The 26,434-nt window shown below is 43.1% G+C and overlaps 1 protein-coding gene across 3 annotated transcripts in view; it reads left to right on the top strand.

Annotated features, from left to right (window-relative positions):
* Positions 1–26,434, top strand: part of efr3a (EFR3 homolog A (S. cerevisiae)) — a 235,686-nt gene that overhangs the window by 107,436 nt on the left and 101,816 nt on the right. For all 3 annotated transcript variants that reach the window (XM_064942642.1, XM_064942651.1, XM_064942632.1), the window contains one exon: positions 16,385–16,525. In XM_064942642.1, the coding sequence (XP_064798714.1) occupies positions 16,385–16,525 (141 nt within the window). The remainder of the gene's footprint in view (positions 1–16,384; positions 16,526–26,434) is intronic.

The following is a 26,434-nucleotide window of genomic DNA, read 5'->3' as shown; positions in this document are numbered from 1 at the left end:
CAGGGTTTCAATATTGTTGAGAAAAGTAACAGCATTTTTGTAGTTTGTGGCTAACGTTAGTCTTTTCTACCGCACTGTTTTTTGAAAGATATATCAACACATAGTTAGCTAGCTAACCACCGTCTAGCAATTGCTAGCTTAGCTCTCGTATATAGTTCACCTCAGATTAAATGTAGACTCAGCTAACCTAAGCTAGGTGAAATGCTCAGATGGCCTACCTCAGCTAGCACACCAGTTCAGCTTGCATAGTTCACATAACGTTCAGTTGTTTTTGTGCTTACTTACTTGACCAGCCCGACCTACTAGGTTCTCTGGGCAATAGACTCAAAAACAGATTCAGCTCTACTGGGTGGGCCAGTGGTCTAGGGCACTGCATCGCAGCGCTAGCTGTGCCACCAGAGACTCTGGTGAGAGTCAATCAAAAAGTTAACGATAAATATCTCTCGGCTGTCTGTCACTGGAAGAGCCCCTCGATCTTTGTTTCTGGTCCCGACAGCTCTGCCTCTCGTGTAAACTACCTCAAACTTCTGACAGTGTTCCTTTCATTGAAATATTTTCAGCCCCTCAGGAATTATCACATCCTGATCAGGACAGACAATACGACTGGTGGCATACATCAACCTCCAGGGTGGCACTTGCTGTCAAGATTATTCTGTGGAGCAGAACACACCTACTCTCACTATGTGCGACTCATGTCCTGGACGTACTGAATATAGGAGCGGACTTGTCCAGAGGGAATCCCCTATACGGGGATTGGAGACTCCCATCCCCAAGTGGGGAACCAGATCTTGGAGAGATATGGTTGAACACCATTGATCTCTATGCATCGCACAAAGAGAGAAACTGCCTGCTGTTCTTTGCGCTAGAAGTACTACTGGAGGTAGACGCACTGGCACATCCTTTGGCCAAGGGTGCTGCTCTACGCTTTTTTCCCTCTATGCCTGAGGCTTGTCCCTCATCTTAGTAGTCCCAGGATGGCCAGGAAAGCTCTGGTTAGCGAAGATCACTCTCTTACTTTGACAAGCCCTGGCAGCTACTGTTACGCAGGGAACTTCTGACCCAAATTAACAAAGAGATTTCCCACCCTCACCCAGAAACCATGGCCCTCTGGGCCAAGCCTGTGAGAGGATGAATCTGAATGTGACAGGCTTACCACTCATTGAGACTATTCAGAGTGCCAAAGCCCCTTTTTCACTGTTTGGAAACAAGTGACATGTTTTTGAGAAGTGGCTTTGACAAAAACACAGTAAGGATTGCGTCGTTTACGTCCTGTCTCCAAGCCTTTAGCCCCGTCTTGGGATCTATTTTGCTTGAGGCTATTTCACAGCAGCCTTTTAAGCTTCTGGAAGGTGTGGAGATAAAATATCTCTCCTTCAAAACCCCTTTGCTGATTGCCCTTATGCCTGCAGAGTGAGTGAGCTTCACGCACTGCCAGTCTACCATTTGTGCCTACAGTTTGCACTGAGGTTATCCAAGTTAACTTAAGCCTTCCTTTATGCCTATGGTCAGCGATAATTATAATTGTCTTCCCTTGGAGCTTGTGGCTTTCTTCCCGCCGCCATTCACTAACATGGAATAAGAGCCTCTCCACCGTTTGTCCAGTACTCACGTTGCACAGCCGTACGCAAGAGCGACCAACTCTACATCATTTCAGCGCCCCCCTGCAAGGGTAGGCTCCTCTCTTGTCAACGACTATCCCATTGGATAGTGTAGGCTATTATATTGGTTTGTAATAGCAACTGTTTACAGCCCCCGAAGGGCCTGAGGACTCTTGGGCACTGTTCAAATGCTTCTCTTTACAAGGGATATGCAATGTGGCATGTTGGGCTACATTTGAGGTTTTACCAAAAGGATGTCACTGCACCTTCGTTGACGCCTACTGTCCCCTGTGTCGGAGCCTCTGAGGGATGCTTTTTTTGGAACTACCCTGGCTTCGGGGGACACGTGTCTGCATTATTGGAGTTGGCCATATCCCATTGCGATACTTCAAAACATGTATTTGAAAGAACTCTAATCAAATGTAATTGTCACATGCTTCGTAAATGACAGGTGTGGACTAACAGTGAAATGCTTACTGATGGGCCCTTCCTAACAATGCAGAGAGAAAGAAAATGGAGAAATAATAGAAAAGTAAAACATGTAGTAATAGATACACAATGAGTAACAATAACTTGACTATATACAACAGGTAGATATGTACATATAACTATGAATAAAGTGACAGAGTCAACAACAACATCATATGTGTTGAGTAAAATTAAATAGTGTGAAGAGTGTGCTATTTAGTTAACTATTCAACTAAATATTTAGCAGTCTTATGTCTTTGGGGTAGAAGCTGTTAACGGTGCTTGGTTCCAGACTTGGTGCATTGGTACTGCTTGCTGTGCGGTAGCAGAGATAACTATCTATAACTTGGGTGGCTTGAGTCTTGGCCAATTTTTAGGGCCTTCCGCTGACACCGCCTGGTATAGAGGTCCTGGATTGTGGGGTGCTCAGCCCTAAGGATGTACTGAGCCATATGTACTACCCTCTGTAGCGTTTTGCGATTGAATGCTAAGCAGTTACCATACCAAGCGGTAATGAAGCCAGTCAAGATGCTCTCAATGGTTCAGCTATAGATATTTTTGAGAATCTGAGGGCCCATGCCAAATATTTTCATCCACCTGATTGGAAATAGGCATTGTCGGGCCTTCTTCACGACTGTATTGGCGTGTTTGGACAATGATAGATCCTTAGTGATGTGGACACTGAGGAACTTTAAGCTCTTGACCCGCTCCACTTTAGCACACTCGATGTGAATGGTAGCGTCCTCGGCCCCCCGTTTCCATTAGTGAAGGATCCGCTACTTTGTATTGGTGACGTTTAGTGAGAGGTTGTTGTCTTGGCACCACACTGCCAGGTCTCTGACCTCCTCCCTATAGGCTGTCTCGTCGCCATTGGTGATCAGACCTACCACTGTCGCGTCGTATCAAACTTAATGATGGTGTTGGAGTCGTGCGCAGCCACACAATCGTGGTTGAACAGAGAGTACAGCAGGAGACTTAAGAATGCATGTGTTGTTGCCCACGCTCATCACCTGGGGGCTTCCGGTCAGGATCCAGTTGCAGAGGGAGGTGTTCAGTCCCAGTGTCCATAGCTTAGGGATGAGCTTGGAGGGCACTATGGTGTTGAACTCTGAGCTCTTGTCAATGAACAGCATTCTCACGTAGGTTTTTATTTTGTCCAAGTGGGAAAAGGCAGTGTGGAGTGCAATAAAGATTGTGTCATCTGTTGATCTGTTGGGGTGGTATACGACTGGGTCTAGGGTGTCAGAGATTATGGTATTAATGTGAGCCATTACCAGCCTTTTCTAAGAATTACATGGCTACAGATGTGAGTGCTATGGGGCGATAGTCATTTAGACAGGTTACCTTGGCGTTCTTGGGCACAGGGACTATGCTGGTCTGCTTGAAACATGTCGATATTACTTGAAGACATCTCACTCATATTATCCTAGAACCAGGGTAATGAACATTTTCATCCCCATGGGGAGTCAGTAGGATCAGGTGCCCCCTGTCATGTAATTTTATTCACTGTGATCTCAAAGGCAAAACGGATCTGAAAACGGAAATCCAATTAGTATAATAAAAAAATCCCCATTAAAAATGTCAGTTTAGATATCTGTTTTTTTTGCCTTTGATGCACCTCAATCCACCATATCCGCCGATGTAGAACTTCCGCATCTGCCGTGAAAGGTGACAGAGCTAGAGCGGTGTTTGTCAGACCATGAGACATCTCAAAAATCGTCTGTAGGGTCTGAACGGTTTGGCCTTTCAAACTATTATGGAAAGATGAGACTCACAAACACAATGGTGATCTCGGTTTTGGGCTCGTCTGAAGTCGGTACAGCCGATCTGCCAACTTCTGATTTTCCATCCGTCTTGGAGTTCCCACATATGCTGAGCACTTGTTGGCTGCGTTCCTTCACTCTGCGGTCCAACTCATCTCAAACCATCTCAACTGAGTTGAGGTCGGATGATTGTGGAGGCCAGGTCCATCTGATGCTGCATCACACTCCTTATGCTCAAATAGCCCTTACACCGCTGGAGTTGTGTTTTGGGTCATTTCCCTGTTGAAAAACAAATGATAGTCCCACTAAGTGCAAACCAAATGGGATGGCGTATCTCAGCAGAATGCTATGGTAGCCATGCTGGTTAAGTGTGCCTTGAATTCTAAATAAATCACAGACAGTGTCTCCAGCAAAGGACCATCACACCACCTCCTCCTTGCTTCACGGTGGGAACCACACATGCAGAGATAATCTGTTCATCTACTCTGCGTCCCACAAAGACACAGCAGTTGGAATCATCAGACCAAAGGACATATTTCCACCAGTCTATTGTCCATTGCTCGTGTTTTAAGCCCAAGCAAGTCTTCTTATCGGTGTCCTTTAGTAGTGGTTTCTCTGCAGCAATTCGACCATGAAGGCCTGATTCACACAGTCTCCTCTGAACAGTGGATGTTGAGATGTGTCTGTTACTTGAACTCTGTGAATCATTTATTTGGACTGCAATCTGAGGTGCAGTTAACTCCAATGAACTTTTCCTCTGCAGCAGAGGTAACTCTGGGTTTTCCTTTCCTGTGGCGATCCTCATGAGAGCCAGTTTCATCATAGCGCTTGATGGTTTTTGCGACTGGACTTGAAGAAACTTTTAAAGTTTTTCAAATGTTCCGTATTGACTGACACTCATGTCTTAAAATAATGATGGGCTATCGTTTCTCTTTGCTTATTTGAACTGTTCTCGACATAATATGGACTTGGTATTTTACCAAATAAGGCTATCTTCTGTATACCACCCCTACCTTGTCACAACACAACTGATTGGCTCAAATGCATTAAGGAAAGAAATTTCACAAAATAACTTTTAACAAGGGACACCTGTTAATTGTAATGCATTCCAGGTGACTACCTATTGAAGCTGGTTGAGAGAATTCAAAGAGTGTTCAGAACTGTCGTTAAGGCAAAGGGTGGCTACTTTGATTGTTTAACCCTTTTTTGGTTACTTCATGATTACATATGTGTTATTTCATAGTGTTGATGTCTTCACTAGAAAAAGAAAAACCCTGGAATGACGTGTGTCCAAACTTTTGACTGGTGCTTTATATGGACTGGACTGTTTAGTGTAAAAAATAAAACGAGATTGGTGTGGAATAACTTGAGTGGCCTGCAGAGAGCCCTGACCTCAACCCCATCGAACACCTTTGGGATGAATTAGAACGCCGACTGCAAGCCAGGCCAAATCTCCCAACATCAGTGCCCAACGTCACTAATGCTCTTGTGGCTGAATGTAAGCAAGTCCCAACATCTAGTGGAAAGCCTTCCCAGAAGAGTGAAGGCTGTTATAGCAGCAAAGGGGGGACCAATTCCATATTAATGCCCATGATTTTGGAATGAGATGTTTGACGAGCAGGTGTCCACATACTTTTGGTCATGTAGTTTATCTCCAATATATTGGACTTGTCAGAACAATCTCCCTGTAGATGTTCCCTGTAGATTTGTTGTTCCATGTAGTGCATCTGTTCAATGCTTTTGTTTGGGCTAATATACCAAATGATTTGAGTATATATTTTTTACCATTACAATTCTAAATCAAATAGCGAAATGATCCTTGGTAGGGTCTTTCTAAAATAATTCCACATAGCTTAGTCGAACCCTGGGGAAGCAACTCCAGTGTAGATTTGGCCTCGTGTTTTAGGTGTCCTGCTGAAAGGTGAATTTGTCCAGTGTCGGTTGGAATGCAGACTGAAGTAGGTTTTCCTATAGAATTTTGCCTGTGCTTAGCTCTATTCAGTTTCTTTTTATCCCCCCCAAAAATTCCTTAGTCCTTGACGATGACAAGCATACCCAAGGGGTTGAATACTTATTGGCTGAAGCCATTTCAGCTTCATTTTTAATCTATTTGTAAAAAATGATAGAAAAAGGATTCCACTTTGACATTGAGGTATTGTGTGCAGGCCAGTGACACACATTTCAATTTAATTCATTTTAAATTGTAACACAACAACATATGGAAAACGTAAAGGGGTGTGAATGCAAACTTATATATCTGTAAGTTTGTACAGGGGAAGGAAGGAGGAAAGGAAATGTACCCATTGCTTAGGCAACTCTGTAAAATAATTCAACAACAAAGGAATGTAAGGATGCATTTCTCAAGCCACCATGGGCCATAATAATTCCCCATACTCCCTGGTGACTTTCTTCCCTCCCTGGCCCCTCATAAGGCGGAGCTATTGAACTGTCAAGTCTGCTCGTAGGAGGATAACTGTCCTCCAGATCAGGGGAGAAATATGTAGCCCCCCACTCCCGGTTCAGTCAAGGTGGGAGATGTGTTGGTATGGGGGAGGGGTGTAATTTGAAAGAGGCGAAGCACATCAAAGCTATTGTGTATGCTGAAATTGGACGCCGGGTCTGGCATCGCGTTTAATGTCATATCCACTGACATTTATGCAATACTCAATACTTTATGCAATACTCTCGAAAACCGCCGTTTGCCCAATGTCTGGTTGACTATCTTTCGGTCGGTCTGTGGTAGACTCCATTTTTTGGAAAGAAGGCTCGGCCTACCAAAACCCTGCCAGCATAGCGTGAAGGATATCTGATACATTTTAATGGTCTTTGTGGTGCCAGAGTGTGACCTGAATGCAAAGCTGATAGTGTCATATAGACTCTGAGCTACGGCGGTGTGCGATATGAAGCCCATGAAGAAATTAGCTCCACAAGGAGACATTGATATGATCTCAGCTGAGCTACTGTGCCCCAGCTGTCAACTTATAACTGCCATTGACTCGACCAAGGCTGCATGTGCTTGGGTTGGGTTATACTGGATCATCATCATCATTCAGCAAGGGGTCTTGGAGACCTTTTTCTTGAAAAAGGATATTGACAATGCAATCAGAATGACTTCACCCTCATTACCAACAAGGTTAACCTTTTTGTCTCATTGCTACATGAACCAAGGTGCTGCTTTCTTGGAAATGACCTCTGAGGAATGGGATGATGTGGATGGTGATGATAATGAGGATTCTGAATATAGGGGTGTCAATAGTTGGGGACCATCAATGATGGGCAGTAGAGGCCACAGAAGAGTGGGGTTGCTCAATCTTTGCCATGTGCACCTCGGGAGGTATCCAATCCTCCTGGAGAGCTATTTGGTGTTGGTCCAGCCCTGCTCTTGTAGCTGATTAGTAAAATCAGGATTGCTAGCTAGAACAGGGTTGAGAGAAAAAGCCTGGACTCCCCTTTGTATGAATGCTAATGCCTAACCAGGTGCAAATTGTGGCGTCGTCCTTCAGAAAGGATGCTCAGGGCCCTGACCCTCTGTGGGCACAAAAACATCCCGTGACTCATGTGTACACAGGAAATATATGTAGTTGTGTAAAGAAAGACTGATTTTAAACAATGTTAGTTGGATCAAATCTGGCCTGAACAGACGGAGACAGGCGCACGCACACACTCAAAATGCTTCTTATTACATTACGTTGCAATCCATGTTGTGCCTTTTTTAATTTAACAGCATCGCTTGTTCTTTTTGGGATATAACTAAACATACCTGGTAGAAAGCGTTTGGTCAAGGACATTTGATTCTGTTAATTGTTTTACTCAGGGAAAAACTTTGAGTTGACCAGAATGGGGAAAGAAGCTCCGCTTTAATCCTTAAGTCTATTGACGCACCATAGCATCAATCTTAGTAATATAATACAAATCTCAGTTTGGGCTACAGATATCAGTTTTTTTTACATGGGCTGCGTCTCAGTCCATAACATCTGACTAATAAGTCTGGCTGCACAACCAATTGGCAAACGTACCTCAAATTGAGAAATCACGTAACTAAACTAAATAAAAAGATGACACTACACTATGAAACAAAGATAAATGACATAAATAGTGAAAGTAAAAAGCTTTGGAGCACCTTAAGTTGACAGCAGGAACATAGCACGCATGTTACCGAGTAAGTCCTGCAAAATAGAAAAGGGTCTGAGTTGTTTAATCATTCCTACAGTCCTATATCTTAGTGATGTCACTGCCTATGTCATTACCTTCTACTCATGAGACCAAAACCATGCCTACACAGCTATATAAAACAAGAGTTTTAGTGTTATCTAAATGCTCAGCAGTAATGGTCCACTCCCCAAATGTATTTATAGTGGCATGTCTGACTAGTCTCTTATCTCTTACACTCCCCTGCAGAGTTCCGTCTCAGTCATACATTCCTCAGACAGTTTCTTTATAAGAGGCAGAGATTAGAAAAAACTGTGGAACTATATTAAACCTTTATAATGAATATATATATTTGTTAATCTGTAGTCTAGGACCCCATAAGGACCCCATAAATGTAAGGAGGGAGGGGTCTTATTACCCCTCCCCTTCTATTAATACAACATCATTTATTATCCTTATTATAATACATTTCCCTATCATGACCCCAAGGTGAACCCGAAAGTGGCAAGGAATACGTTCGTCCTAAATATTTAAAAAACTAAAAGCCTTGTATTTGGGACAAATCATTCACTAAACCCTAAACCTCAACTAAATCTTGTAATAATTAATATGGAAATTGAGCCTGTTGAGGTGACTAAACTGCTTGGAGTAACCCTGGATTGTAAACTGTCATAGTCAAAACATGTTGATACAACAGTATCTTAGATGGGGAGAAGTCTGTCCATTTATAAAGCATTTCTCTATTCCACATCAAGTAACTCATGCAAGCAGTAAAAATATATTTAAAAACAGATTAAAATAAAAATGCACCTCATGGAACAGCGGGGACTGTGAAGCAACACAAGCATAGTGTGACGGCCCTGAATTTTTCTGAACCGTCTCAGTGCTTCTCCTTCCAATAGGGCGCTTCTCCTTCAATTCCCATTTGAATAGTGCTCCTTCCAATAGGGCACTTCCCCTTTAATTCCCAATTAAATAGCCAGCATCAGCTGCGCAAAAGTGGGGTTGTTATGGAGACGTGAATGAGGATGTGTTCAACCCTCAGTTCCGAAGCTTCTCTATTCCGTTTGTTTTGTTGCCGTTAATATAGTTTACCCAGGATCGGATCCACTCTGCGTCCGTGGACGACACCTCTCTGTCCTTCGTGGCCTTTCTCCGCTGGAGATCCGTTGGCGGACAGGATCCACTCTTTGCGTCTGTGGACGACACCTCTCTGTTCTTCCTGGTCTTTCTCCGCTGGAGATCTGTTGGCGGACCGGATCCACTCTGTGCGTCTGTGGACTACACCTCTCTGTTCTCCGTGGCCTTTCTCCGCTGGAGATCTGTTGGCGGACCGGATCCACTCTGTGCGTCCGTGGACGACACCTCTCTGTTCTTCGTGGCCTTACTCCGCTGGAGATCTGTTGGCGGATTGGATTGTCTGACTGACCGACTGACTACAACCTTTTTGTGTATGGTATTTAATTTGTTTTGATGTGAGGTATACTGTGATGATTTGTGTAGTCAGGTGTAGGGGAGGACTTAGTTGGAGTTAATAGGCTTTATATTGTTTGTATGATTAATACTGGGTTTACGCTAGACTGAATGAATGGACAAACATTGCGTGACAAAAGTCACTTGGGCTGGACTCTTTTAAGCCCGAGGTATAGGACATTTCTGGAGGAACCAGAACTCATTGTTATATTATTATATGTGTGTGTAATCATTGATGTTGCTAATAGAACCCACGCAAAATAATATAGTTGTTTTTGAAGTTCTTTCCAATGTTTTAAGGGTTTATGAAAAGTTTATTTCCATCCTGACTTTTACATAAGTCCTTTGTATTGGTGTAGACTTGACGGACCAGATGGGACTCATTCCCTCCCAAACTGAAAGGACAAACCAATGTGTTCTCTGGTAGGCACAACCTACCTGGCACCCCTATAAATAATAACCTCAAGTCAAAACCGTTACAATAGACACAGGCACACACGCACGTGACAAAAAACGCACTAAACACACACGTACACATGGATTTTGTGTTGTAGATACAGTTGAAGTTGGAAGTTTACATACACCTAGGTTGGAGTCATTACAACTCGTTTTTCAACCACTCCACAAATGTCTTGTTAACAAATTATAGTTTTGGCAAGTTGGTTAGGACATCTACTTTGACACAAGTAATTTTTCCCACAATTGTTGACAGACAGATTTTTTTCACGTATAATTCACTGTATCACAATTCAAGTGGGCCAAGTTTACATACACTAAGTTGACTGTGCCTTTAAACAGCTTGGAAAATTACAGAAAATGATGTCATGGCTTTAGAAGCTTCTGATAGGCTAATTGACATCATTTGAGTCAATTGGAGGTGTAGCTGTGGGTGTATTTCAAGGCCTACCTTCAAACTCAGTGCCTCTTTGCTTGACATCATGGGAAAATCTAAAGAAATCAGCCAAGACCTCAGAAAAAAAATTGCAGACCACCACAAGTCTGGTTCATCCATTTCCAAATGCCTGAAGGTACCACGTTCATCTGTACAAACAACAGTACGCATGTATAAATGCCATGAGACCACGCAGCCATCATACCGCTCAGGAAGGAGACGCATTCTGTCTCTTAGAGATGAACGTGCTTTGGTGTGAAAAGTACAAATCAATCCCAGAACAACAGCAAAGGTCCTTGTGAAGATGCTGGAGGAAACAGGTACTAAAGTATCTATATCCACAGTAAAACGAGTCCTATATCGACATTAACCTGAATGGCCGCTCAGCAAGGAAGAAGCCACTGCATAAAAACCGCCATAAAAACCCAGACTATGGTTTGCAACTGCACATGGGGACAAAGATTGTACTTTTTGGAGAAATGTCCCCTGGTCTGATGAAACGAAAATTGAACTGTTTGGCCATAATGACCATCGTTCTTTGGAGGAAAAAAGGGGAGACTTGCAAGCTGAAGAATACCATCCCAACCGTAAAGCACGGGGGTGGCAGCATCATGTTGTGAGGGTGCTTTGCTGCAGGAGGGACTGGTGCACCATGTGGATATATTGAAGCAACATCTCAAGACATCAGTCAGGAACTTGAAGCTTGGTCGCAAATGGATCTTCCAAATGGACAATGAGGCCAAGCATACTTCCAAAGTTGTGGCAAATGGCTTAAGGACAACAAAGTCAAGGTATTGGAGTAGCCACCACAAATACCTCAATCCAAATACCAAATACTAATTGAGTGTATGTAAACTTCTGACACACTGGGAATGTGATGAAAGAAATAAAAGTTGAAATAAATCACCATCTCTACTATTACTCTGACATTTCACATTCTTAATTTTAAGTGGTGATTCTAACTGACCTAAAACAGGACATTTTACGAGGATTAAATGTCAGGAATTGTGATAAACAGTTTAAATGTATTTGGCTAAGGTGTATGTAAACTTCTGACTTCAACTGTTCTTACTTACGTTTATAAGATGTTTTTTGTGTTTTTTTAATACATTTACAAACGTTTAAAACCCGTTCTCTTTATCATAACTGGGTATTGTGTGTATATTGAGTTTTTTTTAAATTAAATACATTTTAGAATAAGGCTGTAACGTAACAAAATGTGGAAAAGGTTCAGGGGTCTGAATACTTTCAGAATGTACTGTAGGTGTAAAAATGCCAAGTATACCAAAACCTAAATCAAGCAGAGATGTACGACTGTTTAAACATGTTAATCATTACTGAAACATGCAAACTACAAAAATGTTAAAGATAATGAATACATGACAACGACCACTTGGGGCAGCAGGTAGCCTACGATTAAAAGTCAGGAATTGTGAAAAAACTGAGTTTAAATGTATTTCAACTGTATGTGATAGTAGAGTAAGGGCCTGCGGGCACAACCTTAATGTGTTGTGAATTCTGAGAATGTTTGTAATGTTTTTAAAATTGCATAACTGCCTTAATTTTGCTGGACCCCATAAAGAGCAGCTACTGACTTGGGAGCAGCTTATGAAGATCCATAATAAATCAAATGGTATGCCCATCTTAAGACAATTCCAGATGTTAGCTTTGTACCCCCCCAATCCATTTCTTTGCTTTTAAATGAATGATATACAGTGGGGCAAAAAAGTATTTAGTCAGCCACCAATTGTGCAAGTTCTCCCACTTAAAAAGATGAGAAGCCTGTCATTTTCATCATAGGTACACTTCAGCTATGACAGACAACACGAGAAAAGAAATCCAGAAAATCACATTGTAGGATTTTTAATTAATTAATTTGCAAATTATGGTGGAAAATAAGTATTTGGTCAATAACAAAAGTTTATCTCAATACTTTGTTATATACCCTTTGTTGGCAATGACAGAGGTCAAACATTTTCTGTAAGTCTTCACAAGGTTTTCACACACTGTTGCTGGTATTTTGGCCCATTCCCCCATGCAGAACTCCTCTAGAGCAGTGATGTTTTGGGGCGGTTGCTGGGCAACACGGACTTTCAACTCCCTCTAAAGATTTTCTATGGGGTTGAGATCTGGAGACTGGCTAGGCCACTCCAGGACTTTGAAATGCTTCTTACGAAGCCACTCCTTTGTTGCCCGGGCAGTGTGTTTGGGATCATTGTCATGCTGAAAGACCCAGCCACGTTTCATCTTCAATGCCCTTGCTGATGGAAGGAGGTTTTCACTCAAAATCTCACAATACATGGCCCCATTCATTCTTTCCTTTACATGGATCAGTCGTCCTGGTCCCTTTGCAGAAAAACAGCCCCAAAGCATGATATCACAGTAGGTATGGTGTTCTTTGGATGCAACTCAGCATTCTTTGTCCTCCAAACACGACGATTTGAGTTTTTACCAAAAAGTTATATTTTGGTTTCATCTAACCATATGACATTCTCCCAATCTTCTGGATCATCCAAATGCTCTTTAGCAAACTTCAGACGGGCCTGGACATTTACTGGCTTAAGCAGGGGGACACATCTGTCACTGCAGGATTTGAGTCCCTGGCGGCGTAGTGTGTTACTGATGGTAGGCTTTGTTACTTTGGGCCCAGCTCTTTGCAGGTCATTCACTAGGTCCCCCCATGTGGTTCTGGGATTTTTGCTCACTACTGTTGTGATAATTTTGACCCCACGGGGTGAGATCTTGCGTGGATCCCCAGATCGAGGGAGATTATCAGTGGTCTTGCATGTCTTCCATTTCCTAATAATTTTTCCCACAGTTGATTTCTTCAAACCAAGCTGCTTATCTGCTTATTGCAGATTCAGTCTTCCCAGCCCGGTGCAGGTCTACAATTTTGTTTCTGGTGTCCTTTGACAGCTCTTTGGTCTTGGCCATAGTGCAGTTTGGAGTGTGACTGTTTTAGGTTGTGGACAGCTGTCTTTTTATACTGATAACAAGTTCAAACCGGTGCCATTAATACATGTAACGAGTGGAGGACAGAGGAGCCTCTTAAAGAAGAAGTTACAGGTCTGTGAGAGCCTGAAATCTTGCTTGTTTGTAGGTGACCAAATACTTATTTTCCATCATAATTTGCAAATAAATTCATTAAAAATCCTACTTTTCTGGTGAAAATTACAGGCTTCTCTCGTTTTAAGTGGGAGAACTTGCACAATTAGTGGCTGACTAAATACTCTTTTGCCCCACTGTATACCCATTATATCTTGAAAAATATAACTGTAATTTATACATTTCTCATGAGCTTAGTTCAACTGTCATACCCCATAAGAACCCAAAATATAAGCTTGTTTTACTCCATTGTTGGTCTTTGATGTCTTTGCTCAGTCTATGAATTTGATTTCTCCAGCCCCATCCCACAGCTGTTTAACAGAACAGTAGCTGCTTTGTTGTTGTTCGAACTGCAGATTACCGTTTAATGGTCGGCTGCGAGGGAATGGCTCTTTGTCTCAAATTAATTCCTGCTGTTGCGCCGGTCGCTTCCTCTTTGTAAATGGTGTCACACCACGGATCAAGTAAGCGACCTTGTGGACCACCTTGACTGCCGCATGGCTGCAAGACGGATATTATTTTCTCAGTGGTTCAAAGTGCATTATCTCTCTCTCTTTCTGCCCCTATCCCCCCTCCGTTTGTCTCTCTCTTTCTGCCCCCCCCCTGTCTCGATCTTTCTGCCCCCCCTTTGTTCTCGCACTTTCTGCCCCTAACCCCCCCCTTTGTTTCTCTTTCTGCCCCTATCCCCCTCCCTTTGTCTCTCTCTTTCTGCCCCCCCCCCTTGTCTCGATCTTTCTTCCCCCCCCTTTGTCCCTTTGTCTCTCTCTTTCTGCCCCTACCCCCTCCCTTTGTCTCTCTCTTTCTGCCCCTATCCCCCCCCTCCCTTTGTCTCTCTCTTTCTGCCCCCCCCCTTTGTATCTCTCTGAGCAATCACCCTTAAGCCTATTTGAGACATTTATCGGCTTTTTTTATTTCTCAATTATTTTCCCTAATTTTGAGGCTTGGTTGGAAAAAATCAATAAGCACAACATTTTCCATTGAACTGTGTGTGGGCTGCAAATAATTGTTTTTCTCTCCCGAGAAACAGATGCCGACAGCCCATCTGTGGCCGGGCTTATTGCGGGGAAATGATTTAGCATTTCATTAATTTGCCAATATCAGACATACCAGACACACTGTTTATTCAGTACAGACAAACTCATTAGGCTTCACGTAGAAATATGACAATTTTTTTCCACTTCTAACTCCCCCTCTATAGGGAAACTCATAGGGAGAATCTCAATTGCATACTCGTGTCCTCTCTCCTCACCCCTTTCTCAAACCCCATTGGAGAAGGTTGGCTTTCTCATCCAATTGGTTTTGAGAAGGAGGCAAGAACAGAGGATGTGTTTATATTTGAGATTATCCCACAGAGTCCCAAATTGTACCCTATTTCTTATATAGTGCACTCATAGGGCTCTGTTCAAAGGTAGTACATTATATAGGAAATATGGTGCCATTTTGGACACAGTCATACACTACATGACCAAAAGTATGTGGACAACCTGCTTATCGAACATCTCATTCCAAAATCATGAACATTAATATTGGGTTGGTCTCCCTTTGCTGCCATAACAGCCTCCACTCTTCTGGGAAGGCTTTCCATTAGATGTTGGAACATTTCTGCGGGGACCTACATCCATTCAGCCATGAGCATTAGTGAGGTCGGGCACTGATGTTGGGCGATTAGGCCTGGCTCACAGTCTGTGTTCTAATTTATCCCAAAGGTGTCCGATGGAGTTTAGATCAGGACTCTGTGCAGGCCAGTCAAGTTCTTCCACACCGATCTTAACAAACCATTTCTGAATGGACTTCGCTTTGTGCACGGGGGCATTGTCGTGCTGAAACAGGAAAGGGCCTTCCCCAAATTGTTGCCACAAAGTTGGAAGCACAGAATTGTCTACAATATCATTGCTGCGCCAGAGTCCAATAGCAGTGAGTTTTCCACCACTCTAGCCGATACTTGGCATTGCCCATGGTGGTCTTAGCTTTGTGTGCGCCTGCTCAGCCATGGAAAACCCATTTCATGAAGCTCCCGATGAACATTTCTTGTGCCGAGGTTGCTTCCAGAAGCAGTTTGGAATTCGGTAGGGAGTGTTGCAACCGATCATCACTCGGCGATCCTGTTCTGTGAGCGTGTGTGGCCTACCACTTTGCGGCTGAGCCGTTGTTGCTCCTAGATGTTTCCACTTCACAATAACAGCCCTTACAGTTGTCCGGGGCAGCTTTAGCAGGGCAGACATTTTTCCAACTGACTTATTAGAAAGGTGGCATCATATGACGGTGCCACGTTGAAAGTCACTGAGCTCTTCAGTCCATTCTACTGCCAATGTTTGTCTATGGAGATTGCATGGCGGTGTGATCGATTTTATACACCTGTCGGCAATGGGTGTGACTGAAATAGCCGAATCCACAAATTTGAAGGGGTCCACATACTTTTGTTTATATAGTGTAGTCGTGTAAATCGTCATGAAGACGCGGATTAACTTGTCTGTCTCTCTCTCTCTCGCTCGCTCGTGGGCGCGCACACACACACACACACACACTCTTAAGTTGATTGAATGCTATTAGCGCGCACCTGCTAACTAGCTAGCCATTTCACATCAGACACGAACATCTTTTCTCTGATAGACTGATTATTTACAGATTTATTGCTGATGAGACTTACACTAGACCTGCACTCTCTCTCTCTCTCTCGTTGATTTCTTCTGTTTTCTCTGATGGACTGATTTGTCTCCAGTCACCCCCCCCCCCCCCTCGTTGCAGCGAGCTAGAGACAGCGTCATAACAGCTGGACCAAAACTGCTGAGAAGTTTACATTTTCTTATTCAATATCTTTTGAGATACTGGTACTTTTTATGCATTTTTATTTCAAGCCAATACATATAGTCTGTATGAGTGCATTTATCTGTGGTAAGGAAACAGTGATTTTGATCAATTCTCTCTCCTTCTCTCAGGGTGGGCCCACCCGGCACGCCTTCGGAGACAGGACAGGATGGTGAGGAAAACCCAGCGTCTCTGGCCGAGAGCTGCTTCAGAGAGCTGCTGGGAAGAGCCGCCTACGGCAACATGAACAACGCCGTCCGCCCTGTACTTGTGTAAGTACTAGTGTTACCAGGCTGTACAGACTTCTCATCAGAGGAGGCTGGTGGGTGGCTATATAGGAGGATGGTCTCGCCCACCAGCGACCACTGCCACACGCACAGACACACATAGACTCTGACTGGGGTGGTCTCATTATGTCTAGTCACGTAGTGTAGGAGGCGGCAAGGGACAAGGTCATTTTAAGATTGATGTCGAATATGGCAAACAGCATTCAAGGTGCATTCCAAATAGCAACCGCATCTTCCTTTTTCACTATTGGGTTGAAAACAGGAACCATAGCTGGTCTCTCTTGAAAATATATCTTTAATATCAATTCGATTTGATTGATGCCTATCTATTGATCCAATACCTACTGAGGTGAAGTTCTACCAACCAAGACTAATAGTTTGACTGCGTCCAAGTAACATGGTCACCCACTCTCACAGACCTCTGTGACTGAATCTAATTCACACTTTCTCATTGGCTGTGGTTCCCTCCACCGAGCAGAAGCTCAAACATTACCCAGTTACTGTCTGAATGGCGTGGGGGGATTGAGATGGCGGTCATTTTAGCCGAGGAGTCATTATCAGTCTCAAATCCACAGCCTCACAGGGTACTGTCTGGGGGAGCTGGAATGATATTTCTTCTCTGTAACACACGCACATACACACTTCTCTCTCTTCTCTCCCTATCGCTCTTTCTCTCGCTTTCTCTTAAATCACTCACCCACACCTTGCAGTGGAGTGTGCAGAGCTTTCTGCTGGGCTCGGGAAGTTGTTTTTACCCCCTGTGCTTTGCTAATTCAAATCCGGTTGGTTTTGCAGGAGGTGGTGGCAGATTGAAAATAGTGTTGCTTCATTACACTCGTTGTTGTTGTTATTATTATCATCATCAAGGTGCTGTTATTATTGCAAGTCAGTTGAAGAAGCAGTGCCATTATGGTGTTGTTGTTGGTCCTGTTGAAAACTGGTATGTAGTATTCACAAGGAACCAAACAGAAGCAAACAGGCCAAAATGAGGGACATAACTGAATTTGTCCAATGAGAAACACTTGCTTACATGTTTCCATGTAAATTGTTTTAATACCGTGTGCATTCTAGAATACAGCCCTGGGGATGGCCTGTTTTACATAGTGTTTTGGTTTCTACCCAGTCAGATTCAATTCATTGACAGTTATTGTTGGCATCTGGAACAATGTCCGTGCAGGAGGAGCGTCTAGGTCGAGGAGATCGTTTGTACCACTCGATTACAGGATCATGTTCATTTGTTTGAGTTTCAAAGCATTGCCGTAATGAACATGACCCAGTCATATAGATGGCATACAATTGCGGAAAGATAGAATAACATTGTTGCAAATGTGTTGTCTTTTCGTAACTATTTCTTGTTATGAATTGTTGGTTAAGGGCTTGTAAGCATTTCACGCATGTGACAAATACAATTTCATTCGATGTACACTCTCCCTAATCGTCTAGTGTTAGAAAACACCTCTGTTGCATTCAAGTTCAAGATTACCCAGGGTTTTACTTAGGTGTCCTGACGGTTTTTCTGCAGATAATTGCATCTCTACAGTCTTTTTACTTTACGGTTCCGATGACCAACCAGGTGAGGAGCAGATGTTTGCTTGAAAATATTCTGTTCGTGAAGCATAGTTCCCCCTGTCATTAGTTCCAGGCAAACACAACCAAAACATTTGTAGGAACGGTGGCGATTTATATCATGTAAATCTTGGTGGGGCAAAAAATTATAATTTAGATGCATGCCAGCAATGCCACTACACAACACAACACTAAACAATACATTAATTGCACTATGACGGTGCCAAACACTAAACAGTACATTAATTGCACTATGACGGTGCCAAACAGTGCCGGCAAACTGTTAGTCCCAACAGCAGTCCCAACACCCTCACCACTGCTACACCTGGCTGTCAGTGGCGCCTTGTCTGCCAGCAAAACAGTTCATTCAGCCTAATTTACTGCCTTTGAAAAAACATAGCTGATATGGCTGACTTGCATAAACAAATGTGGTTTCTACTGACAATTGATATGTGCAAGCGATGGCATAAGGGGACGTTGAGCGGATTAATATAATTCAATTTTTATTTTATTTAACCTTTAATAAATTAGGCAAGTCAGTTAAGAACAAATTCTTATTTACAATGACGGCCAAATCCGGACGATGCTGGACCAATTGTGCGCCGCCCTATGGTACTCCCAATCAAGGCCGGATGTGATACAGCCTGGATTTTAACCAGGGACTGTAGTGACGCCTCTTGCACTGAGATGCAGTGCCTTAGACTGCTGCGCCACTCAGGAGCCAAAGACAATGAGCGAGCTAGGATGGACGTAGTCAATATAACTGTTTGTTCAGCACTTTTGAAATGTACAGCGACAGAATTCAGAACATGGGGCGTTCTTACAGTATTCTCCCTGTACACCAAGTCAGAATTGTAGGATAAAGGGGGCATATAAGCAGCCAATGACAATATTCAATGTTGACAGTTCTCTAAAACAGGTTATATAAATTGAGCTCAGGTGCATCCTGTTTACATTGATGTTTATATATACAGAATCAGTAAAATGTTTGTACACACCTACTCTTTCCAGGGTTTTTCTTTATTTTTACTATTTTCTGAATTGTAGAATAATAGTGAAAAACTATGAAATAACATGTATGGAATCATGTAGTAACCAAAAAAGTGTGAAACAAATAAAAATGTATTTAATAAATTACATTCTTTAAAGTAGCCACTCTTTGCCTTGATGACAGCTTTGCAAACTCTTGGCATTCTCTCAACCAGCTTCATGAGATAGTTACCTGGAATGCTTTTCAATTAACAGGTGTCCCTTGTTAAAAGTTAATTTGTGGAGTTTCTTTCCTTCTTAATGTGTTTAAGCCAATCAGATGTGTTTCGACTAAGTAAGGAGTATACAAAAGAGAGATTTGTTAAAAGACCAAATCCATATTATAACAAGATAAGCTCAAATAACCAAAGATAAATGACAGTCCATCATTACTTTAAGACAAGTGCAGTCGCAAAATCCATCAAGCGCTATGATGAAACTAGCTCTCATGAGGACCGCCACAGGAAAGGAAGACCCAGGGTTACCTCTGCTACAGAGGATAAGTTCATTAGAGTTAACTGCACCTCAGATTGCAGCCCATATAAATGCTTCATAGAGTTCAAGTAACAGACACATCTCAACATCAACTGTTCAGAGGAGACTGCGTGAATCAGGCCTTCATGGTCGAATTGCTGCAAAGAAATCACTACTAAAGATTTGCCTGGGCCAAGAAACACAAGCAATGGACATTAGACCGGTGGAAATCTGTCCTTTGGTCTGAGTCCAAATTTGAGATTTTTGATTCCAACCGCCGTGTCTTTATGAGACGCAGAGTAGGTGAACGGACGATCACCCGCATTTATGGTTCTCACCGTGAAGCAAGGAAGAAGAGGTGTGGTGGTGGGGGGGTGCTTTGCTGGTGGCACTGTCTGTGATTTATTTAGAATTCAAGGCACACTTAACCAGCATGGCTACCACAGCATTCTGCAGTGATATCCCATCTAGTCTGCCGTTAGTGGGACTGTCATTTGTTTTTCTACAGGACAATGGCTCAACACACCTCCAGGCTGTGTAAGGGCTGTTTGACCAAGAAGGAGAGTGATGGAGTGCTGCATCAGATTACCTGGCCTCCACAATCATCCGACCTCAACCCAATTAAGATGGTTTGGGATGAGTTGGACCGCAGAGTGAAGGAAAGCAGCCAACAAGTTTTCAGCATATGTGAGAACTCCTTCAAGACTGTTGGAAAAGCATTCCTCATGAAGCTGTCATAAAGAGTGGCTACTTTGAAGAATCTAAAATATATTTTGAATTGTTTAACACTTTTGTTTGGTTACTACATGATTCCATTTGTGTCGTTTCATAGTTTGGATGTCTCCACTATTATTATAAAATGTAGAAAATAGTCAAGCGTACAGAAAAACCCTTGAATGAGTAAAAGTGTGTCCAAACATTTGACTGCCACTGTATATAGATGTATCTAGTTTTAGAAAAAGTTCACACCACCTCCATTCCCTCATCACAAGTCAAGATTCAGCTGCTCTTCTTCCCCGCCTCCACTTTTATGAAGAGGAGAGACATGCACATACATTTGTGTGATATTTTAATGAATCGCCTGTCAATGTAATTGGCTTGTTAGATGCTTTTTATGTGGGGATTTGTATCTGTATACCAGACCAGGGAGTTTGAGTTGGTACATTCAGCTACAGTGACTATAGGAGTCAATTGGAATTCAGGACCTTTTTTTACACTTGAAGCACAGGGCTAGAGGTTATGGGTTTATTTCTGGACATGACAAGGGCCTTTGACTATTCACCCCCAGGGCCTTTCGGCTGCTCTACTCAAATCGTTTCTACGTTGGCTCCCGTGGTGTCAGACCTGATTCCAGGTCAAAGGCTTACCATGGGCCATGGGCCAGCTAGAGCCATGTTGCCGCCACCACACACACACACACACACACACACACACACACACACACACACACACACACACACACACACAAGGGTTTCCTTTTGCAGGTAAATTGCGCCCTTTGGCCCAGATGTATTTATTTTTTGCAGATTAATACATGTTTTACTGGCCAAATTGTCTGGGAGAAATACCAGTCGATGTGCTCCAAGTTCAAAGGAAAATATACGTAATAATCTGGTAAATCCTCAAGCTGCTTGGAAATTAGTGTGCGTGTATTTCTAATTTTCCTCACACAAAAGACGCAAGGTCTTCATAAGGGACTTCAGCGAAGTGTACACCGACTGAACACAATTTACGTAGATGGTGTTGATTATCCCTGTTTCCAGTGTGTCCGCCGAGAGGGAATTCTTTCTCCAGAACAGATGGCCTCAAGACCACGCCGTCTTGAGGACAACGTAACGAGGCTGATGCTCATTGCAAGCTGTTCCAAGGAGTTGGACAATTTTGATGTCCCAACAACAGCAGCTCAATTTGAGCAGGCCAAGGTCCACCGCAAACGCAAGTAAATTAGAGGCAAATGATTGTTCTTCAAGCCCAGTCCTAGCAGTGTTGCTGCATCCTAACCAAGATCAACATATGCCGCCGCTTTGACATGTATTGTATATAGATTTGGAATGGATTGATAGACGTGTAGAGTGATGTGTATCATGGTGCATTTCAGTAGCACTTGGAAAGGAAACATCTTTGCCAACTATTCACATTGGAGAGTTACAATGTTGTCATCACTAGGTAGGTAACTGCCTACAATAGGAAAAATAGTTTTTAACAATAAGCCACGTATATCACATATGCCAAGAGTCACGACCCCACAATAGTTGAAATTTCTATAAACACAACATTTATTAACATCATCCAGTAGAACTGTGCTTTCATAAATTCCTCGGGACTCATTTCACAGAAGCATTGTAAATAAGCTTTCTTGTAATGAACCAGCCTTAACGAATTTAGTTTATTTACATATAGAATTTAATTGCCCAACATCAGTTTTATAATTTCTTCATTTTGTCTGCCTTGTTGTCTTTCCATTGCTGTGCTGCTGAATGGGTAGTGAGGTGGGACAGGCCGGTCGTGGATAGAAGGGGTCCATCTTTTGTCAAATTAACATCAAGTAGATTTTTATCCTCACCTGCTGCTTAAGTTTTCCTAACCTGCTGTGACTGGTGTAGATTGCCTCTGCGATGTGTGTTTTGCTGGTACTATTTAATGAAGCTGCCAGTTGAGGACTTGTAAGGCGTCTATTTCTCAAACTAGACACTCTAATGTACTTGTCCTCTTGCTCAGTTGTGTACTGGGGCCTCCCGCTCCTCTTTCTTTCTATTCTGGTTAGAGCCAGTTTGCGCTGTTCTGTGAAGGAAGTAGTACACAGCGTTGTACGATATCTTAAGTGTCTTGGCAATTTCTCACAAGGAATGGCCTTAATTTCTCAGGACAAGAATAGACTGACGAGTTTCAGAAGAAAGGTTTCTGGCTGCCCAACCCTCTTCCTGGAGATCTACCGTCCTGTGGGTTTTCAGTCCAACCCTAATTTAACACACACAACCGTTTTCAGATGTGGTAACTTAATTGCAAAAGGGTTTTCTAAAGTTATAAACTTGGATTAGCTAACACAACATACCATTGGATCACAGGAATGGTGGTTGCTAATAATGGGCCTCTGTACACCTTTGTAGCTATTCCTTTAAAAATCAGCCATTTCCAGCTACAATAGTCATTTCAACATCAACAATGTCTACACTGTATTTCTGATCAATTTTATGTTATTTTAATGGACAAAAAATGTGCTTTTATTTCACAAAACAAGGACATTTCTAAGTGACCTCAAACTTTTGAACGGTAGTGTAGGTATGTCTGTCTATTTCACAAAATATCTCGCAATGTGAATTTTCCGTTTTTTTTTATTTATTTTTTATGTCGGACATCATTTTAATCAGGATGATCTACTCTTTCTAATTATGTAAGGCTGGGAAGCGTACTCTGCTGTAATCAATCACTCGACCAGAAATAGTCAGATTTTGCCATTTTTTTCCTACTTCCTCATTATGTTATGCAGACAAGCACACTCGGCACCATCAAGTTTTTATTTTTCAGCTTTGTCCTAAAAACAGATTGTAGTGGTAAAATAAAAAGGTGTACATTTTTTGGTGTCATTTAGGGAAAATGGAATTCTAAGGATCATTCCAGTCAGAAGAGGCTCGAAGGGTCGTTTAAATTAATTTGCTATGACTAGTGTTCCAGCTCAACCAATTTGAACTGAATGTGTGTTTATGTTCTTTGGCCATTTTTCAACCTTGGATGAACTTTGACTCATTCTGTTGTCCAGCCTAACAAGCATGCATTGGCAGGAAAGCTGCAGATGGGTGAGCAGGCTACTATTCCCCATCGTTTATCAGTGCAATTTTGACAGCCAACTACAGTATGTGCTGAAAAAAATTGAGGGTTTATCTACTCTTACCTCATTAGATTTTACCTTCCCTTGCTCTGGTTACATTAGTTGCTAATCTTCGGGAGGAGAGATGGCCTACTTGTTCATGGTTGTTTGATAAATTTGACTGTAAAGTTCCCAAATGTAAGGACTCCTGTGATATTTACATATTTGCAGAAATACATTCCGATGTACAGTATTTTATGGCTTTCGGTGAATGCTTTCTAATGCTCTAAAGTCGCGTTGTTGCTACTGCCTGTAAACACACATTCAGTTCAAAGATGGCAGACCTTAATGGCAAATTGGCCTACTGTAGCTCTGATCTGCTATTAATTGTCGAAACACGTGGCTGGGTAGGGGGTAAAAAAGACAGTAGGTTTTATCCAATAAAATACCTGCTAAAGACCTAGTCAATAACAAATGGAAGCAACGCAAACTGACAGATTTATATATTACCTTGGCATCTGTAGCTATTGAGATGTAAGGACAGGTATGATTTAGCTGCAATATCCATTGCCCGTGTCTGTGAGAGAAACAGCTTTCGGGGCGTTGGCTCTAACGCACTTCTGATTCAGCGAAAATGTTCTGAGCAAAATCGTAACACTTATTGCTATTTGTTTTGGATTGGACTAGTGGATGAGACAAAAGGCTATACGGTTTAAATTGCGCTTGCAATGCGACGTCCCAACTACATTCAGTATGAACACTGTACAAAACACAGACTGACCAGGTGAAAGCGATGATGGGTGTGTGTCAAGAATGGTCCACCACGCAAAGGACATCCAGCCGACTTGGCACAACTGTGAGAAGCTTTGGAGTCATCATGGGCCAGCATCCCTGTGGAACGCTTTCGACACATTGTCCTGGCGAATTGAGGCTGTTCCGAGGGCAAAAGGAAGGTGTTCTTAATGTTTTGTACACTGTGTATATCTATGTATTATATATCTATTTGGTCCCATCAGCCTATGTAGAAAGAGGCAACCTAAGATTGGTTCAGTACATTTCAATTCAACTGAAATTCAGTCTATATGTGTACCAGTCAATTCACTCTTTAACTGAGTTCAACTGCGCACATATGACTTGTCATGGAATATATTGCAAGTGAAACGGCTGAGTTAAACTAGGGTGGTGTTCAGTAGGGCCCACCATAACATACATAATGTTTTTAAATGGAAAGTGAAAAGGAGCCTTTCGTATTGTAAAAGTCCAGGTAGTCCCAATCTGTCTTGTTTTCTTCTATTTGGTGCCTAATGAACATGGCCCAGGCAACCCTTTTGTCTTGTGTTGCTACAGAAACTGACACCATTACTCAAGACTTCCCAACTCTACAACAGACCCAGGAGAGAAAAATGAGAGGAATGCATCTTGAAGTCAGGTCTAAAAATAGCAGGGGTTAGGAGGGGGGGGGGGTTGAAGAGGAAGAGGGGTTTGCTGGGTTGGCTAGGGTTGGATTGACGTCACCGCGACGACGGTAGGCCCATTATGACACAGTGAGCCTCCTCTCTGTCTGCTCCAGCTCACCAGATGGCTGGTTTTCCCCCATGCCTCTGCGTAGGGAGAGTGGGGCAGGCAGCGGGAGAGTGGGGCAGGCAGCGGGAGAGTGGGGCAGGCAGCGGGAGAGTGGGGCAGGCAGCGGGAGAGTGGGGCAGGCAGCGGGAGAGTGGGGCAGGCAGCGGGAGAGTGGGGCAGGCAGCGGGAGAGTGGGGCAGGCAGCGGGAGAGTGGGGCAGGCAGCGGGAGAGTGGAGGGCGGAAATGGATAGCGAGGGTAAGGCTGAGGGAGACGGCCAGAGAGGAAGGGGGAGCCGGTGAGAGGGAGAGCCGGCCGGTGAGAGGGGGAGCCGGTGAGAGGGAGAGCCGGCCGGTGAGAGGGGGAGCCGGTGAGAGGGAGAGCCGGCCGGTGAGAGGGGAGCCGGCCGGTGAGAGGGGGAGCCGGCCGGTGAGAGGGGGAGCCGGCCGGTGAGGCGGGGAGCCGGCCGGTGAGAGGGGGAGCCGGCCGGTGAGAGGGGGAGCCGGCCGGTGAGAGGGGGAGCTGACTGACAGGAATATATAATCGAGCACACAGCCATGCAATCTCCATAGACAAACATTGGCAGTAGTATGGTCTTAATTTAGAGCTCATTGACTATTTGTCCTTTTTCCTATTTTTGTTGGTACTTTTACCCCTTTTCTCCCCAATTGGTAGTCAAATCAAATGTTATTTGTCACATACACATGGTTAGCAGATGTTAATGCGAGTGTAGAGAAACGCTTGTGCGTCTAGTTCCGACAATGCAGTAATAACCCATGAGTAATCTAACCTAACAATTTCACAACAGCTACCTTATACACCCAAGTGTAAAGGGATGAAGAATATGTACATAAAGATATATGAATGAGTGATGATACAGAACGGCATAGGCAAGATGCAGTAGATGGTATCGAGTACAGTATATACATATGAGATGAGTAATGTAGGGTATGTAGACATTATATTAAGTGGCATTGTTTAAAGTGGCTAGTGATACATGTATTACATAAAGATGGCAAGATGCAGTAGTTGATATAGAGTACAGTATATACATATGAGATGAGTAATGTAGGGTATGTAGACATTATATTAAGTGGCATTGTTTAAAAGTGGCTTGTGATACATGTTTTACATGTATGGCAGCAGCCACTCAATCACAGTTTTGTCCCAATGCTGCAACTCCCGTACGGACTCGGGAGAGGCAAAGGTCGAGCACCATGCGTCCCCCGAAACACGACCCTGCCAAGCCGCACTGCTTCTTGATATACATTTAAAATCCAAGATGTCGGCGCAGTAGGACGTGTATATCGGTCTTTGTCTTATCCCGTGTCTTAACCCTTGTAAATAGCCAGTCTTTTTTCGTATATACAGTATATCTTAATCTCACTTCTTAATCTCACTGCTTCTCTCCACCATATCACCGGAATCCTGCCTCTCTGGATCATTACACTGGATCAA

The sequence above is a fragment of the Oncorhynchus masou genome, chromosome 3 (assembly GCF_036934945.1).
Source record: "Oncorhynchus masou masou isolate Uvic2021 chromosome 3, UVic_Omas_1.1, whole genome shotgun sequence".
Classification (NCBI taxonomy): domain Eukaryota; kingdom Metazoa; phylum Chordata; class Actinopteri; order Salmoniformes; family Salmonidae; genus Oncorhynchus; species Oncorhynchus masou.
This window is presented reverse-complemented; position numbering and strand designations above follow the sequence as displayed.